Source organism: Mobula birostris, chromosome 4, assembly GCF_030028105.1.
Source record: "Mobula birostris isolate sMobBir1 chromosome 4, sMobBir1.hap1, whole genome shotgun sequence".
Classification (NCBI taxonomy): domain Eukaryota; kingdom Metazoa; phylum Chordata; class Chondrichthyes; order Myliobatiformes; family Myliobatidae; genus Mobula; species Mobula birostris.
Window position 1 is genome coordinate 41890086 of NC_092373.1, and position 17502 is coordinate 41907587.

Consider the following 17502-nt stretch of genomic DNA (forward strand, 5'->3'; position numbering starts at 1 on the left):
CCTACATGGCAGGAAATCCAGGACATCATCTGGAAAGCTAAAGCATCAGCTGCCCCGAGGCCCAAGCGACATACCTTATAAGGTGTATAAGAAATGCTCAAAACTTCTTCGGAGGCTGTGGAAGGTCATGAGAGAGATCTGGGCCAAAGGTACTATTCCATCAAGCTGGAAGTTGGCAGAGGGATACTTTATTCCAAAGGAAGAAGTTTCTTCCACAATTGCCCAGTTTAAGACAATTTCTCTCCTGGACGTGGAATGTAAGATTTTCTTTTCTGTGCTCGCAAGAAGGCTGACTTCTTACATGACGCAGAACTGCTATAGCAATACATTCATCCAGAAAGGCGGTATTTCAGGCTTTTCGGGGTGTCTGGAACACACCTCAATGATTAGCCATTTGATCCATGAGGCCAAGCAGAAAAAAGGCGACCTAACAGTTGTCTGGTTAGACCTCGCGAACGCCTACGGGTCTATTCCACATGACCTCATCCTAGAAGGACTCGACCACTACTACATCCCAGTGACTATTCGAGACATGATCACCAGCTACCTAGGAGGAATCAAACTCAGATTTACATCAGCCCATTTCACAACTAGTTGGCAAGACCTCCAGAAGGGGATTCCAACAGGGTGCACCATCATCCCCATCCTATTTATTATGGGAATAAACCTCCTATTATCAGCAGCAGAAGATGTAACCCGCGGCCCAACGCTGGATTCAGGCATTGTTCAGCCGGCTCTACGAGGGTTCATGGACGACATCACTATAACAACTGTGTCACATGTCCAAGCAAGATGGGTATTGGAAACCCTGGGTAATGTAGCCACTTGGGCGAGGATGTCCTTCAAGGCCAAGAAGTCCAGGTGCATGGTGATCAGAAAGGGCAAAGTTACTAGCGAGTTTGGCCTCCAAGTTCAGGGTGAGGTCATCCCTTCCATGGAAGATAACCCAATGCTTGGGAAAGTGGTTTAATGTGTCACTGACAGATGGGGCCAATGTCACCAATGCTGTGAAACAGACAGACGAATGGCTGAAGAAGATCGACAAATCCGGACTTCCCGGTAAATTCAAGACCTGGCTGTACCAATACGGCCTTCTGCCCAGGCTTCTCTGGCTCTTCACACTTTGAGTTCCCCATGACTGCCATAGAGGGCATCGAGAGGAAAACCAACAAGTACCTGCCGAGGTGGTTGGGAGTTCCCCCAAGCTTCTCTTCAGTGGGCCTCTACATTCGTTCTGGGCAATTGCAGCCTCCCCTGTCATCTGTTGTGGAGGAAATCAAGGTGGCAAAATGCAAAGCCTTATTAAGCTTGAGAGATTCCAATGACATCTTGGTAAAGCAAGCAGGCGTTACACAACGCAGCTGTGGAGCCAGCAGTGTGTTCTCTGAAGCTGCCGGATATCATCAGCAACCCCTGTGTCGGGCAGCAAGGCCTCGGCTCAGTTCACTTCCAGCAGTGGGGAAACGCAAGCATAAGGAACAGGCGAGACATGATACAGGCAGAAGCACGGATCCCTGAGGAAGAGAAGCGGATGTCAAAGGCAGTGGAAGAAAGGCAGACTGCCTGGACAAAATGGGATCTGTCTAAGCTCAAGATCTCATGGGCAGGGTTATGGAGACTGGAGTCCTTCCGTATTTCCTTCCTCTTGCGATCCGTGTATGACACCCTTCCTTCGTCATTACATCTGTACACATGGGGGATGAGAGAGGACCCGAACTGTAAGTTCTGTGGTTAAAAGGGGACACTGGCTCATATACTGTCCGGGTGTAAAACAGCTCTAACTCAAGGACGGTATAGGTGGCGCCATGATAAGGTGCTCCTGGCTCTTGCAGACACACTAGAGCGAGAGAGGTGCAAGAAGATGACGGCTGACACAGATTTGAGGAAGGCCATCACCTTCATCGAAGAGGGAGCCAAGCCTTTCGTAACCAAACAACCAAAGCCCAATCTGCTGCTAACAGCCAGGTCCTGGGAGATGAGGGCCGATGTGGGAAGGAGGTTGCAGTTCTCGGATGTGGTGCACACAACCCTATGCCCGGACATTGTACTGTGGTCAACAGAAGACGAGAAAATAATTCTGGTTGAGCTGACTGTGCCGTGGGAGGAGGGATGGGAAGAGGCCTACGAGAGAAAGGCCTTGAAGTATCAGCCCTTAGTGCAGGGGTGTAAAGACCAGGGATGGCAGGCATGGTTGTTCCCTGTGGAGATCGGCTGCAGAGGTTTCCCAGCCAAATCAGCATTTTGTTGTCAGCTCTGGTCCTGGACGAAAGGAGCAATAAACAAGCAGTTCGTAGGATGGGGTAAGAAGCAGAACAAGCCTTTTGTTGGATTTGGAGTAGGCGAGAGGAGGGGAGCTGGAAACCAGGAGCAGATGGGCAGTGATTTGGCCACCACTGCTGGCCCACCAACTGGAGAGTGTCGTGGTTAAGGGTTGAAACACTCTGTGAAGGTTGGGAATCACCTGATGACATCTGCTCCAGGCTGAAGGCTACAGTTACCTTATAAGGTAACTGGAGAATGCACCCTAACAGGTGTATGTAACAAGTCATTGATTAAATCAGTAAGTTTTTCAATTCCATAATCTTCAAGGGCGATAATTTGTTCTATTACTAATTCATCAGGACCTGCTGCCTTTCCCACATTTTGGATACCGTATCCAATTAATAACTCCTCCATATGTCAATTGGTGCTTGAGTTAGAAACTGTATTAAATGGTAAGTAGATCTTTCAAATTAAAAAATGGCTTTTTGAAGAAAGGACCTGATCCTCCTGAACTTTAAGGTGTCTATCTTAGTAGGAAGATCTCATTAGACAGCCATATAGTACAATTTTCCACGGCTGCAGACTTAAGTCAATTTCACTTGAATGAAATGATTATTGTTAAATCCGTGGAGCTAGAATACAACGGAGACCATGCATTGGGTATACTTTTCCATCCAACAAAGAAGCAAAGTGTTCTTACCTCCTATTGGGGCAGCAAAGCAACAGCCAACTCCAACAGCACAGGCAGCTGCCAGCATCTCAATGTTGCGGGATTCATTCTAAAAAAAACAAATAAATAAAAAATAAATTGGCAGTTAAAACAGACAGCATCTACCTCCCAACAAAAAGCATTGCTTAAAAGTATCAAACTAACACTTAAACACAAGAATGCAGTTGAAAAGATAATTATTTTAGTAAAAAGTGTAAGAAATAAAACATCAACAAAAAAAATACTGTAGTTGTGCTAATAGAGGCTTTCAGACAGAAGATGAGAATATTTAACGCAGAACAATTTGGGGTTAACCCAATGTCACCACCCACTACAATTCCAACTTTTGGTAACATTTTAAGCTCTTTCAATGTATTGACAAATCAACAGAGATTGCTTGCATTGTCTCAATTGGGTTGTCATACCAATGTTGCCAACTTCATCTATGGCATTCCATCACCTAAATTAATTGGTATCTCAAAGACCCATTAGTCAGACATGGCATGGTAAGCCAACAAACTCATTTTGTGTTGACAGGAGCTAGGAAGCTTCAGTACTGCATAATTTCCCCATGGGCTTCTGAATTAGTCTTATGGGAGAAAAAGCTATCCATCACCCATATCAATCACATATCTCAAAAGTAGTATCCAGACATAAATTGCACATCATTAAATGTTATTGCTCACATCACAGAAACCAGCCTCACCTCTATGGACTCTGTCTATACTTTTCGGTGCCTCAGTAAAACAGACACTCTCTTTTCTGCCCTCTCCCATTGTGCAGAAGATACAAAAGCACAAAAGCAAGTACCACCATGACCTATACCACTGTTATCAGACTCTTGAATGCATAGGACCTCTTGTACGATAAAATGGGCTTGATTTCATAACCTATGTTGTTAGAATCTTGCACTTCGTTTATCTGCAATGCAATTGTTCTGCAACTTTTACACTTTACTTGCATTGGTAAGTGCTTCACTTTGTTCCACCGCAATGCACTGTGTAATGATTTGAGCTGCACGAACAGTATGCAAGACAGTGTGTCATGATACCAATATTAACACCAAAATCAATTGTGAATTGTCTAGACAAAGCATATATTGTAAATTTATTGCAAGAGAGAAGTATATTTCTATTCACTGAAGTAAATCAGACCTGGTCTATGCAACAGAGGACAAAATAAGAGATACCTAAAAGTTCCTGTGAGGAAGGAGGCATTTGGAAATAGTTGGCCTGATTCTACTGCTATTACCATGATAAACAAGACCTTAACTTTGAACAAAGGAATATGGGTCACCAGATCAAACATCAACCAGCATAAGATGCAGCAGTGGTAGTTTCAGAAAAGCCTGGTCACATGCCATTTGTCTTGGATTAGTGAAGAAGTGACAGCTGATAGTATATGTATTGAAAGTACTCCTAGTCTCATCTCTGAATGTGTATCGAAATAACATTGGTGAGATTGTGTGTGGACTACACTGGTTAAGATGAAGGAGCATTTCTCTTCCTTTTTGTAGTAAAATAAAACTCACTGAATAAATACAATTTTTGTATGAACTGTGAACGGACTTTGTAAACAATTCCTTTGTTTCATTTGGGTAGCTTTCTGTATGCCAGTGTAACAAATACATGGAGGGCCCAGAAGAAAATTCAGTGACCTCAAAGTCAGGATGGTAAGATCCCAATTTTCAAAGACATTCTACTTTTCATGTTTAATGATATAGAGCAGAAGAATCAGCCGTTACAAGGTCCATTCTCTACATGTTTACACGTAACTTGGAGAACCCAATGATTTGCAGAAGGATTAATTAAATCATCAATAGCTTTCCAATTAATTATCTGATATTAGCTCTGTTATTCTTCCTTCCTCTGGGAGTGGAGGACATGTTTGGGCTGATCTGCTTGACATATCTTCTTGCTCTGCATTTTGTAACTCCTACATTCTTTTGTCCATGATCTCACCCTCCAGCTGCTCCCATTTACTGGTACTTATCAACAAGACAACCTTACTCACTGTTTATCCTGGTCACTCTGTTTTGTCCGATCAGAGACATACCCCTCCCCCAACCGCCCTGTAGCTTAATAAGCATCTTTCATATCATTCCCAATTCTGACGAAGGATCTCTGAACTGAAACATTAACACAGAACATAGAATAGTACAGCACAGTACAGGCCCTTCGGCCCACAATGTTGTGCCGACCCTCAAACCCTGCCTCCCACATGAGCCCCCACCTTAAATTCCTCCATATACCTCTATACTTGTCTAGTAGTCTCTCAAACTTCACTAGTGTATCTGTCTCCATCACTGACTCAGGCAGTGCATTCCACGCACCAACCACTCTCTGAGTAAAAAACCTTCCTCTAATATCCCCCTTGAACTTCCCAGCCCTTAACTTAAAGCCATGTCCTCTCGTATTGAGCAGTGGTGCCCTGGGGAAGAGGCGCTGGCTATCCACTCTATCTATTCCTCTTATTATCTTGTACACCTCTATCATGTCTCCTCTCATCCTCCTTCTCTCCAAAGAGTAAAGCCCTAGCTCCCTTAATCTCTGATCATAATGCATACTTTCTAAACCAGGCAGCATCCTGGTAAATCTCCTCTATACCCTTTTCAATGCTTCCACATCCTTCCTATAGTAAGGTGACCAGAACTGGACACAGTACTCCAAGTGTGGCCTAACCAGAGTCTTATAGAGCTGCATCATTACATCACGACTCTTAAACTCTATTCCTCAACTTATGAAAGCTAACACCCCATAAGCTTTCTTAACTATCCTATCCACCTGTGAGGCAACTTTCAGGGATCTGTGGACATGTACCCCGAGATCCCTCTGCTCCTCCACACTACCAAGTATCCTGCCATTTACTTTTTACTCTGCCTTGGAGTTTGTCCTTCCAAAGTGTACCACCTCACACTTCTCAGGGTTGAACTCCATCTGCCACTTCTCAGCCCACTCCTGCATCCTATCAATGTCTCTCTGCAATCTTTGACAATCCTCTACACTATCTACAACACCACCAACCTTTGTGTCGTCTGCAAACTTGCCAACCCACCCTTCTACCCCCACATCCAGGTCGCTAATAAAAATCACGAAAAGTAGAGGTCCCAGAACAGATCCTTGTGGGACACCACTAGTCACAATCCTCCAATCTGAATGTACTCCCTCCACCACCACCCTCTGCCTTCTGCAGGAAAGCCAATTCTGAATCCACCTGGCCAAACTTCCCTTCTAACTTTCTGAATAAGTCTACCATGTGGAACCTTGTCAAATGCCTTACTAAAATCCATATAGGTCACATCCACTGTACTACCCTCATCTATATGCCGGTCACCTCCTCAAAGAACTCTATCAGGCTTGTTAGACACGATCTGCCCTTCACAAAGCCATGCTGACTGTCCCTGATCAGACCATGATTCTCTAAATGCCCATAGATCCTATCGCTAAGAATCTTTTCCAACGGCCTTCCCACCACAGACGTAAGGCTCACTGGTCTATAATTACCCGGACTATCCCTACTACCTTTTTTGAACAAGGGAACAACATTCGCCTCCCTCCAATCCTCCGGTTCCATTCCCGTGGACAACGAGGACATAAAGATCCTAGCCACGCTCAGCAATCTCTTCTCTCGCCTCGTGGAGCAGCCTGGGGAATATTCTGTCAGGCCCCGGGTACTTATCTGTCCTAATGTATTTTAACAACTCCAACACCTCCTCTCCCTTAATATCAACATGCTCCAGAACATCAACCTCACTCATATTGTCCTCACCATCATCAAGTTCCCTCTCATTGGTGAATACCAAAGAGAAGTATTCATTGAGGACCTCACTCACTTCCACAGCCTCCAGGCACATCTTCCCACCTTTATCTCTAATTGGTCCTACCTTCACTCCTGTCATCCTTTTTTCCTTCACATAATTGAAGAAAGCCTTGGGGTTTTCCTCTACCCTACTCGCCAAGGCCTTCTCATGCCCTCTTCTTGCTCTTCGCAGCCCCTCTTTCTTTTCCCACAGACAAGATCTGACCTGCCAAGTATCTGGAGCATGTTCTGAAATTATTTTAGATTCCTAGCCTGGGCAGTTTTGTGTTTTTTTTCAATTGCTAATGTATTTACATAGAATATTGTTTGGAGTAATTTCAGTTTATGGAATCTGCAGTGAATGGTATTGCTGAGGAAGTACTAGGTTTCTTGGCTACAGGCCTACATGTGCTGTGGTAACACTTGTGTGTAACCTCGGAATACAGCATAAGAACAATAAGGAGAGGGCCTGTCGACAAGAGCAGCCAACTCAGAGTTGAGGAGAAAAAGGAAATATTCCCTTGGCAGGAAGTCTGATCCACTGAAGGTGTTAAGGGAGCGATTCTGCTAAGAGTACTTTAGCAAGGAGTGATGTGTGATGTGATTCTGCTAACACAAGCATACCACTCCTTCCTTGCTGTCAGCATTTTTTCAGGACCATCCATACTGACTCAGAGTCACAGGCATGGCAACAGGCCCGTTGCTCCAATTCATTCATGTGAAAAAGGTGAAAAGGTGCCTGCATTCAGCCCACATCCCCCTGAAGCTTTAAATCCAGGTACCTGCCCAAATGCCTTTTCAGCTTTGTAACTGTATCGCCTAGCCAACACCCTATGGCAGCTTACTCCATTTACCCACCAAAGAGAAAATAAAAGTTCCTCAGGTCTCATTTAAATCCTTCCCCACTTATATTCAACCTATGAGCTTTATTTTTGGACTTCCCTAACCAAGGAGAAAGACAGTGACCTTTCACGTTACCTGTGCTCCTTTTTGTCTTTAGTATTTCAAAGGCTACAAAAATGCTAACTTTAAGTATAAAGTGAGCAGAAATTACACTGTAATTTATCACTGCCCTGGGTAGAATAAACTGGTGAAGAGATAACAGTGCATCTTAGATCACTGGGCTTGGTGCAGAAGCAATTTTGTTTTTTTTTAAGAAAATCTGTGCTACATAAGCTGTGGCAATCTACTTTCTTAGAGTCTCACTCAGTGAGCACGGATGAAAATTTCATCTGGTATCTCTTTAAAATTGATCAAATATTGTTAGAATCACATTGCATCTTATCAATCACATTTCAAATATGGATCAAGTCTGTTCAGTGCAGGATGATGTCCAGCACTGCCTTAATAATTTTATTAACTCAGACATGTTTAAACTCATTACAAGTAATCAGTTCACATAACTCACACTGATGCACATGACTGAAGCTATTACCAAAATTATGTTGTAATTCGGATCAGACTGAACCATCTATAAAAGTGATAAGTACCTGATAATATTGTAATTTTTTTTTTACAGATTTTGAATGGGGGGAAAATCTGTCTGTGTGCTTGAAACTATGAGTGCTACTTTGAAGGGTAGGATCATGGACCTTTGCATCAGAAGTTAATTTCGTAATAAGAAAATTGAACATTTGTGGTAATTGTGCATCATTAATTCCAAGGGAAAGATGATTACAGTCTGTTGATTTCAAAAACCTATGCCAGAGTTCAGTGTTTGCTGAGGTAGTGTTACACAGTGACAGAATTCCTGTTGGGCCATTCTTGAATTCCCACTATGACTGCAGTAGAGGCCTCTGAAAATCAGCAATAGTGGCCCAGTGCCACCTAATCAAACGTTCCTGCTGACTTCCTGCCAAAGTGATGGCTGGAGAATAAGAGATCTATTGTCAAAATCCCAGGGCTACAACACCGGGCACTGGAAAAAGAGTGCCTTGCTCACGATAAAGGAAAGAATTACTTACTCAAATAGAAAATCTCACTGTGTGTGTAGAGCAGTGTCTTGCATGAGAGGTCACCACAACCAAACCAAACTATTCAGTCGTGATCTTGCAATCTGTCAGCAAGACAGACTGACTACACTTACATAATGCTGAACACGGGTGCTGCTTCTTTAGGTTTCACATATTTTAATAGTCTCTGTATTCCTTTCCACTCCTATTCTTATCTCCCACAACACTAAAAGGAAACAAACATTGCCCTATTTGCCTTTAAAATGAATCCCCTTCCTTATCAATTTCTCATTAAGCTCTGCCCTTACCAACCAGAAAATTCATTTTAATCCCTAGCAGCGTTCACATTAAAACCCCCATGGCCATTCATCTGCTTCCATCTCTCAACCCTGTGCAATGAACAGTCGAACATTTCTGAAAATCTGTTGTGTAGTCCCTTACGTAAGAGTTTGTTTAAAATAAATAGGCATTAATAGTATTAAAAGTGTTATCTAAAAGAAAAAAATATGCATCAGAAAGACATCTTAAGTATAGAGAATTATCCTGATCAGTGACATATTTAGTTGTTATTTGTTCCAGATCACATCACTGCTTGCAGACAAGTTACCTACCTATTCCCTCCAGTATACTATTGACCTACTATTTTGCTGAACTAATCAGAAGTTCAAAGTACTTGTATGTAATTATATACAACCCTAAGCTTTTGTTCTCTGGTGCATATTCACAGTAAATACAAAGAAACACGGTCGAATCAATGAAAGACAGCGCACAAGATGGACAAACAACCAATGTGCAAAAGACGAGCTGAAGGAAAATATATATAAAATAAATAAATAATCAATAAATATCAAAAACACGAGATGAAGAGTCCTTGAAAATGAGTCTATAGGTTGTGGGAACAGTTCAGTATCGGGGTGAGTGAAGTTATCACCTCTGGTTCAAGAGCCTGATGGTTAAGACATTACATGCAAATTACATTTCAATGTACTTTTGTAAATAACTTACAGTAAATATATGAAGTTTTAAATTGTGCTTAGGAGGAATGATCAGACAGGCCATTCAATTCAAATTTGCATCTTTCCCAAATTTTCCATACTGATGCAATAGTCTAGACTTTCCATTTTTCTAAGCCTGAAAAAGCCTTTCATTTAATCCTTTCTTAAAAGGACATAAGTTGCACACAAGTATGGTTGCTAAAAAAAAAATTGAAATAGTTAGTGCTATTATCTACAAGATGCTGGAGGACATATTAGAGTTCAGTATTATCATAATTATTCATAATATGGCTTTATTTTGGTATTTTGAAACAACTACTTGGAAAATAAAGAAAAACCTGATCCTAAGCCTTTCTAGTTTCTCATTCAGCATATCCAAATATTCCTCTATGATTCACCCTCCATAAACACTTCTAGCATTGGTAAAGATTATGCAAAACTCGGTTTTATATATTCCACTTCCCTGGTCCCTGTGACATCCTGTCACTCCATTTATCTAGAATAAAACACAGAAGACCATAAAAGAATTTTAATGTAGGGTCGATCCCAGTGAGGCAGTGAAATCAATCCTTCAGAACTGCAGCTATGGAATTTGAACTGCAAAATACACGAAACAGAACTAGAACCTGAAGCAATGGTCAGTAATGTGAGGTGAAAGTGACTGATGATATTTGCTAAATTAAAGTACTTTGATTAACATGGATATTTCACAGTCACCTTGCGAAAATCTGTTCTTAAAAAGCCATACTAGCTGGTATTGCAGCAGTAAACAAGCAACAGTGTTCTAGTACTGTACTAGACATGAAGCATCAGGGCTTTTACAATCTTGTATGCATGCTACTTAAGATCAGAAGCATTCTAGAAAGATTAAATCTCTTGATATGGGTTCTTCAAAGTTACAGCCATTCAGATGTCAAAAAGAAGGTAATCCATCACTTTCTCCAGAAGGACTTATATGCAGTTAGCCACAGCATTCTTTCAGTTTTAATTGTTTGACATGTGTTAGCTTCTTATTCTTAAACAGTAAAAATGAACTTTGCTGCAGGCTTCCCAAATTGAATACACTAAATCCATGGTACATGTAGGAATTATAGTGTTTAGTGGTCTGCCCTGAACAGATTTTCCTCAGGGAATGCTCCTGTGAACACTCACATCTACAGGCTGTTGGGTATTTGTAACTTGGAAAATGCCTGCAAGGTTATAGTGAAAGCTACAAATTTCCCTTCCTAATCATAGCTGCTGTATATTTAATTTGTCTGAAAAGCAAAAAAAAACTGCAGATGATGAAAATCTGAAAGTAAATCGTTGCCTTTTCAGGTGTATGGACTTTAATAATAGTTGTTCTCTGCAAGGCTTCTTGATGAGTCCACTGGATTGTAATAATTTATAAGCATGTTGAGAAATCCTCCTGCCATTGTTGCCAATCATATCTATACTGACAGCAACTCGCTTCCCTCATTATTTAGGTTATGTATTTTATTTGCATTGGTATTTGAACAATACGCCAGCAATCGTCAACACAAAAAAAAACACATAAACATTGTGGTTAGCAGAACAGGACGGAGACCAGGTATTCTGTGACAACTAATTTAACATGTAGTCTTCTCACCAAAGCACAACACAGGAGCACAAAGGCATATTTTCCACTTGTCTTGAAACTAGGCTGTGTGACAGCGTGAATTGCAGGTACTGTACGCAGAGAGTCTTCAGGGGGCTATAGAGTTCAAATGAATGAGTGAGAGCATGGTAGATAGAACATAACTCATCCACAAAGGTAAAGGAAACAGGAACCCAGGGTATTTTTTTAAATGATGCAAGATTGAAAGTGTTGGTCTTCAGAGGGATCTGGATGCCCTTGTACATAAATCACCAAAAGCTAACTTGCAGAAGCAGCAGACGGCCAGGAAAGCAAATAGTATGCTGGTTTGTATTGAAAGAGTATTTGAGTAGAAGAGTAAAGATACTTTCCTGAAAATAAATAGAGCATTCATGAGACCATACGTAAAATATTGAGGGAATGAATGTGGGCTCCTACTGGAGGAAGGTGGAAAGAGTTGGTGGGATGGGTCATTTTGAGCTGCATCATAGTCCTTTCAGGAGAGATGAAGCAGACCAGTCTTATTTTCTCTAGAGTTTAGATGAAGAGTGATCTCTATTGAACATAAAAATGCTACAAAGCTTGACAGGGTAGCAGCTGAACGGTTACCAGGGGTATATAAAATCACGCTCACAATCTCAAAATAAGGGATCAGCCATTCAGAAGAGAGATGAGATGAAATTGCCTTATCCAGAGGACAGTAAATATTTGCAACTCCCTAGGCAAGAAGATTAGTCACTCAGTATATTCAGGTCATTTATTGACAATTTTTAAAAATTAATTTACAGGATCTGGGCAGTAGTAACAAGGCCAACACTTTCTGCCCTAACTCTTACTACCCTTGAAAAGATGGTGTTGAGCCACTTCCTTTAACTATTTCAGTATCTAGTGAAGGTACTTCCACAGTAATGTTCGAGAGGAAATTTCAGGACTTGGACTCAGTGGTGGTACAGGACCACTAATATATGCAAGCCAGTACAGTGTGCAACTTGAAGAGGAACCTGCTCCTCCAGTCCTTCTTGGTGATGGATGTTGCAGATCTGGTAAGTGCCAATGGAGTCACCCAAGTAGATGATGCATATTGCAGTCACCATGTGCTGGAGATGAAGGGAATGAATACTGGGTGTGGTTGATGCGATGCCAATTGTAGGCAATTTTGCCCCAAGTGCTGTTGAGCTTTGTTGACACTGCCCTCAGCCAAGCAAGTGCAACGTATTTCGCTATCCTTCAGCATTGTGCCGTAGAGATGGAAGAACAGCCTGGGTATGTATGGAATTGTCAGAAGTTGAATGACTCTCCGCAGCATACCAGGTTTCTGATCTGGTTTTATGTGGCTGGTACAGCGGATCGTCTGATCAGAGGGGGATTCAATGATGGTGATGCCACTGAGTATCAAGGAAAGGTGGTTTGATTCTCTCTTGTTGAAGATGATCACTGCCTGGCACTTCTGTGGGGTAAATGTTTTTTGTCCATATCGGTCTTCAGTATATTCAGGAAAGCAAGGAATATCGGGAGTTCACACAGACAAATGATGCTGAGGTAAAAGATACTGTTGATATTGTTGAATGGAAAAGCAGCTGTGAGGGACCAAATGACCTATTCCTGCTACCATTACTCATGTTATTTCTTAAGAAATGAAATAAATTTAAACTTTAAAAACATTTCCTAGTAAATTCATAGCTATTAGACAGTTGTCAAAACCATCATGCTGAATCACATCGTTTAAGGAAAGTAATCTATCATTTTTTGCCATGTTCAGCTCTGGACCCACCTATGCAGTTAAATAGCAACTCTCTGACACTGGAATAAATAAATATTGGCAATATATTCTGGCACTACCAGTAATGTTCTGTCCTATGAATGAATAAATAAAGAGCATTAACAGTTTCCACAGCAGATCATGGAACTGCCAATTGCATGACTGGCCGTTTAAATTGGTCAGCTCAGCAAATGGAGCACTGAGTATACTTGGCTCCCGATCAGTGGCTGACAATTTGCCTCAAGCAGAAAAATGTGATATTGTTTCACCCAACTCTAAACGACTTCTGCATGATGGCTGATATTATTCTGGGTTCGCCCCAGGCATCAAACATCTCAGACACACTAGCAGGAACCACAAAGTGAACTGCTAGATCAAGGTCCGATGATTGTTGTGCATCTGCAGAATTAACTAAACTTCACAATTTACTCTTTAAACACATTTATTTTCAATTGCGTAATGCTTATAAAGACCAATGTATTTAATTCACAGTTATTTGCCTCATTTCTTTCTTTAAGTAAGCAATCCAACACTTTGCAATTCAATTACAATGCACAACATTAATCCTGAATTTGAAGAGATTGTGGGCAACATTAGTAATTAGTAGAATGCAGTTAACCAAAATGAATACCAATAGAATATATTGAAAATCTGAGCCTTAGTTTTCTGCCAGGGTTCATTTTATCTCTTCCTTAAGCAGCTTTGGAATCTGTCCCAAGTTGGAATACTGACATCCTCCAAACCCTTTCAATATGGGAGCTGGCAACATTAATAGTGTATGAATATAACATGCATCTTCGTAACAACTGCTGTGAGGACTCCTGCTGTCATTGATCATCACTAAGTTTCAAGGCCACAGTAAAGTTAGCACGAAGCTCAGATTGTTGGGATTCGGAGTTCAACTCCAGTGTCCGCTGTAAAAGTTTGTATGTTCTTCTTGTTTGCGCGTGGGTTTTCTGTGGGTGCTCCAGTGTCTTCCCGCAGTTCAGAGATATCGGTTAGTAGATTAACTGCTCATTGTAACTTGTCCTGTGATTAGGCCAAGGTTAAACTGGAGGGCTGCTGGACAGCACAGCTTGCTAGGCCAGAAGGGCCTGTTCTGCAGGCACAGCTTGGTAGGCCAGAGGAGCCTGTTCTGTATCTCTAAATATAATAGCATTAAAATAAATATACGCTGTATACAGTCTCTCCCATTCAATGTGCCCCAGAGCACGCTCCTTGGCCATCTGACATTCTGATGGAGTGAAGACTTGACCAAAGTCATTCCGAATTACAGATAACAGCTTGTCTCACACTCCTCAGATGCAGAATTGCTTATCGTCAAGCTTCTTGCTTAAGGCATCCTTTTCTCTGTATTCAAACTACTGGTCACAATTCCAGATTCGCCTGTCTAAATGTTAACTAGATTCTCCTTTCACTTTCCCTGCACAGGCTTTATTGCCACTCAATAGTTAATCTATAAAAAGAATTTAACATGAGCATCATTTGGATTTCCCTGCCCAATTTAGCTACATAGAAATAATTTTGCCTTGTAGCTCACCAGGATAGCTCTCAAAGTTAGTGAATTTTCAATATATTTCCAATCTTTTACAGTAATCTAGTTAAAAAGCATCAAGTTTGAAAAGAAAAGTGGAAAGGAGAAATAAACCAGAGAATTCTGGTTAAGTGCCAAGTTGCAAGGCTTAAGTTTTAAATCATTTGGCTGCAATAGCTTTAGTTGCAAGTGTTGAGATAAAGGGATGAGACAGAAAGCAAAAGAGAACAGAAACTTCTTGCTTCAATTGGCAATTTTGACTATGTGGGGAAAAAAAAAGTCTTACCTCATAAATCCCACCAAAGAGTGACATGAATTTACTCAGCAATGCAGCACACATGCTTGCAATGTGAACAAATGGTCCCTGTGGATCAGACAAGAAAAAAAACAAAAAGTGAGATATAAATATGACCAACAATATTTCTGGTCTGCAAAGGTCAACCAAGGAGGGAGTTGTTTTTTGTACCCAAAGCAAAACACCGATGTTAATAATACAATTAGTGAGCAGGAAAAAAGATTATACTGCAATCTGAGTATTTTTAAAAACATATTCTTTGGTCTATGCATTTAAAATCAACATTTTATTGGAAATAGTATTAGAGCTCCTGAAAGAATTTTAAATGTATACGAGTTGAATGGAGCCTAGCAACAGCATACCACTGACACTTTAAGTCAGGTATATGCATTGAAAACTACTTCACCATAATTTCTTGAATGTAGAGTTTTCAAGTTGTATGTATGCACCTCACTTGAATAATTTACTATTTCATAAACATTTATAAGCAATTTATCACTCCAGACCCTTTTAGTTTAAATGAAAATATAAAAACTCCAAAGATGCTGAAAATCTGAAATTAAAAAAAAAACAGAATATGCAATGAACACTTAGTAAATCAGGCAGCAGAATGCTTTTGGTAAGGACAAGGAACAAAAGAAAATAAGTTTGTTTTCAGTTGGAGACAGTGGGTGTTTGGGTTAAGGGGGGCAAGAGAGAGGAACAGTGAAAACAAATAATGGAACTTATCAAAGCTGTGAAATGCACATTAGAGCTGTAGGAAAGCATAATGGACAGAGAACAGTGTGTAGATATTACAGATGGATAACCTGTGGCAGAACCTTTAGTTGCCCATTCTGCAGGTTTAGTGCATAGATTACCACCGCTTCCTTCAGTATCACCTCTCCACACACCAACAAGCCATTTTAGTTTCTTCTACAAGTTCACACCCCAAGGTCTGAACTATTTTTGAAAATTGTGATTAGCACTGTTCCTGGCCACAATTCTTGTAGAGAACCATGACATAGTTTCTTCATTTTCTTCCACTATGAATAGCTATCCCTTACTCCCACTTTTACTCCTACTTTCCGCTTTAATTCTTAAAGCCACTGTGATAGTAGTACATCCGTCTTCTTCGTCACTGATAGATTATCCCAGCCCCCTCAAGAACCTCTCCACCACTACCTAATCCCTGCAGATCTAGTCCTGCAGGCTATCCAATCACGGGCAGAGAGTCCTCCCTCCTGTGCTGTAAAAACTGCAGCCTCCAAAGGATTCATTAAACCCATATCACTCTCTTACGAGTTTACTATCCTTCGTGAAATAGTCCAAGGACAAGAGACTAAATCTTCACTGTGTCAGTTGGGAACTCATTTACATTGAATGTAGAACAGAGTAGGACAGTGCAGGAACAGGCATTTGAGCCACTGTGTCTGTGCTGACCATAATCCCAATCTAACTAATCCCATCTACCCACACGGTTCCTCCCCTTCTCTTCCCTGCCCAAATTCCTCTTATACATTGTCATTGTAGCTGCTTCTACCACTTTCCCTGGTAGCACATTTCAGGCAAGTAAAATAACCCGTGTTGCACATCTCCACCTTCCACCAATGTCCCGCAGCATATGACATCTCTACCCTGGGAAAAAGACCGACTAGCTATCCAGTCTATGCCTCTCCAAATTTTATTTAGTGCTATCAGGTCACACATCTGCCTCGGACACTGCAGAGAAAACAACTCAAGTTTATCCAAGCAACACACATCAAAGTTGCTGGTGAACGCAGCAGGCCAGGCAGCGTCTCTAGGAAGAGGTACAGTCAACGTTTTGATCCGAGACCCTTCGTCAGGACTAACTGAAATAAGAGCTAGTAAGAGATTTGAAAATGGGAGGGGGAGGGGGAAGATCCAAAATGATAGGAGAAGACAGGAGGGGAAGGGATGGAGCCAAGAGCTGGACAGGTGATTGGCAAAAGGGATATGAGAGGATCATGGGACAGGAGGCCCAGGGAGAAAGAAAAGGGGGAGGGAGGGAACCCAGAGGATGGGCAAGGGGTATAGTCAGAGGGACAGAGGGAGAAAAAGGAGAGAGAGAAAAAGAATGTGTGTATATAAATAAATAATGGATGGGGTACGAGGGGGAGGTGGGGCATTAGCGGAAGTTTGAGAAGTCAATGTTCATGCTATCAGGTTGGAGGCTACCCAGACGGAATATAAGGTGTTGTTCCTCCAACTTGAGTGTGGCTTCATCTTTACAGTAGAGGAGGCCATGGATAGACATATCAGAATGGGAATGGAATGTGGAATTAAAATGTGTGGCCACTGGGAGATCCTGCTTTCTCTGGCAGACAGAACGTAGGTGTTCAGCAAAACGATCTCCCAGTCTGCGTCGGGTCTCGCCAATATATAGAAGGCCACATCGGGAGCACCGGACGCAGTATATCACCCGTGTTTGCTTTTCCAAGTTTATCCATCTCCGTCTTATGGCTAACACATGCCAATCTGGCAAAGCTCCAGTGATCCTCTTCTGCACCCTCTCCAAAGCCTCCATAGGATGACCAGAACGGCACATCTCCATATGTGGCCCAGGGTTTTATACAGCTGCAACATAATGTCCCAGCTTTA

The 17502-nt window shown here is 41.6% G+C and overlaps 1 protein-coding gene across 5 annotated transcripts in view; it reads right to left on the reverse strand.

The window, feature by feature from the left end:
- The window catches only part of LOC140196298 (chloride channel protein 2-like), a 558437-nt gene that overhangs the window by 242393 nt on the left and 298542 nt on the right, over window positions 1-17502 (reverse strand). For all 5 annotated transcript variants that reach the window (XM_072255256.1, XM_072255259.1, XM_072255257.1 and 2 more), the window contains 2 exons: window positions 14893-14970; window positions 2963-3041 (listed from right to left, as the gene is read on the reverse strand). In XM_072255256.1, the coding sequence (XP_072111357.1) occupies window positions 2963-3041; window positions 14893-14970 (157 nt within the window). The remainder of the gene's footprint in view (window positions 1-2962; window positions 3042-14892; window positions 14971-17502) is intronic.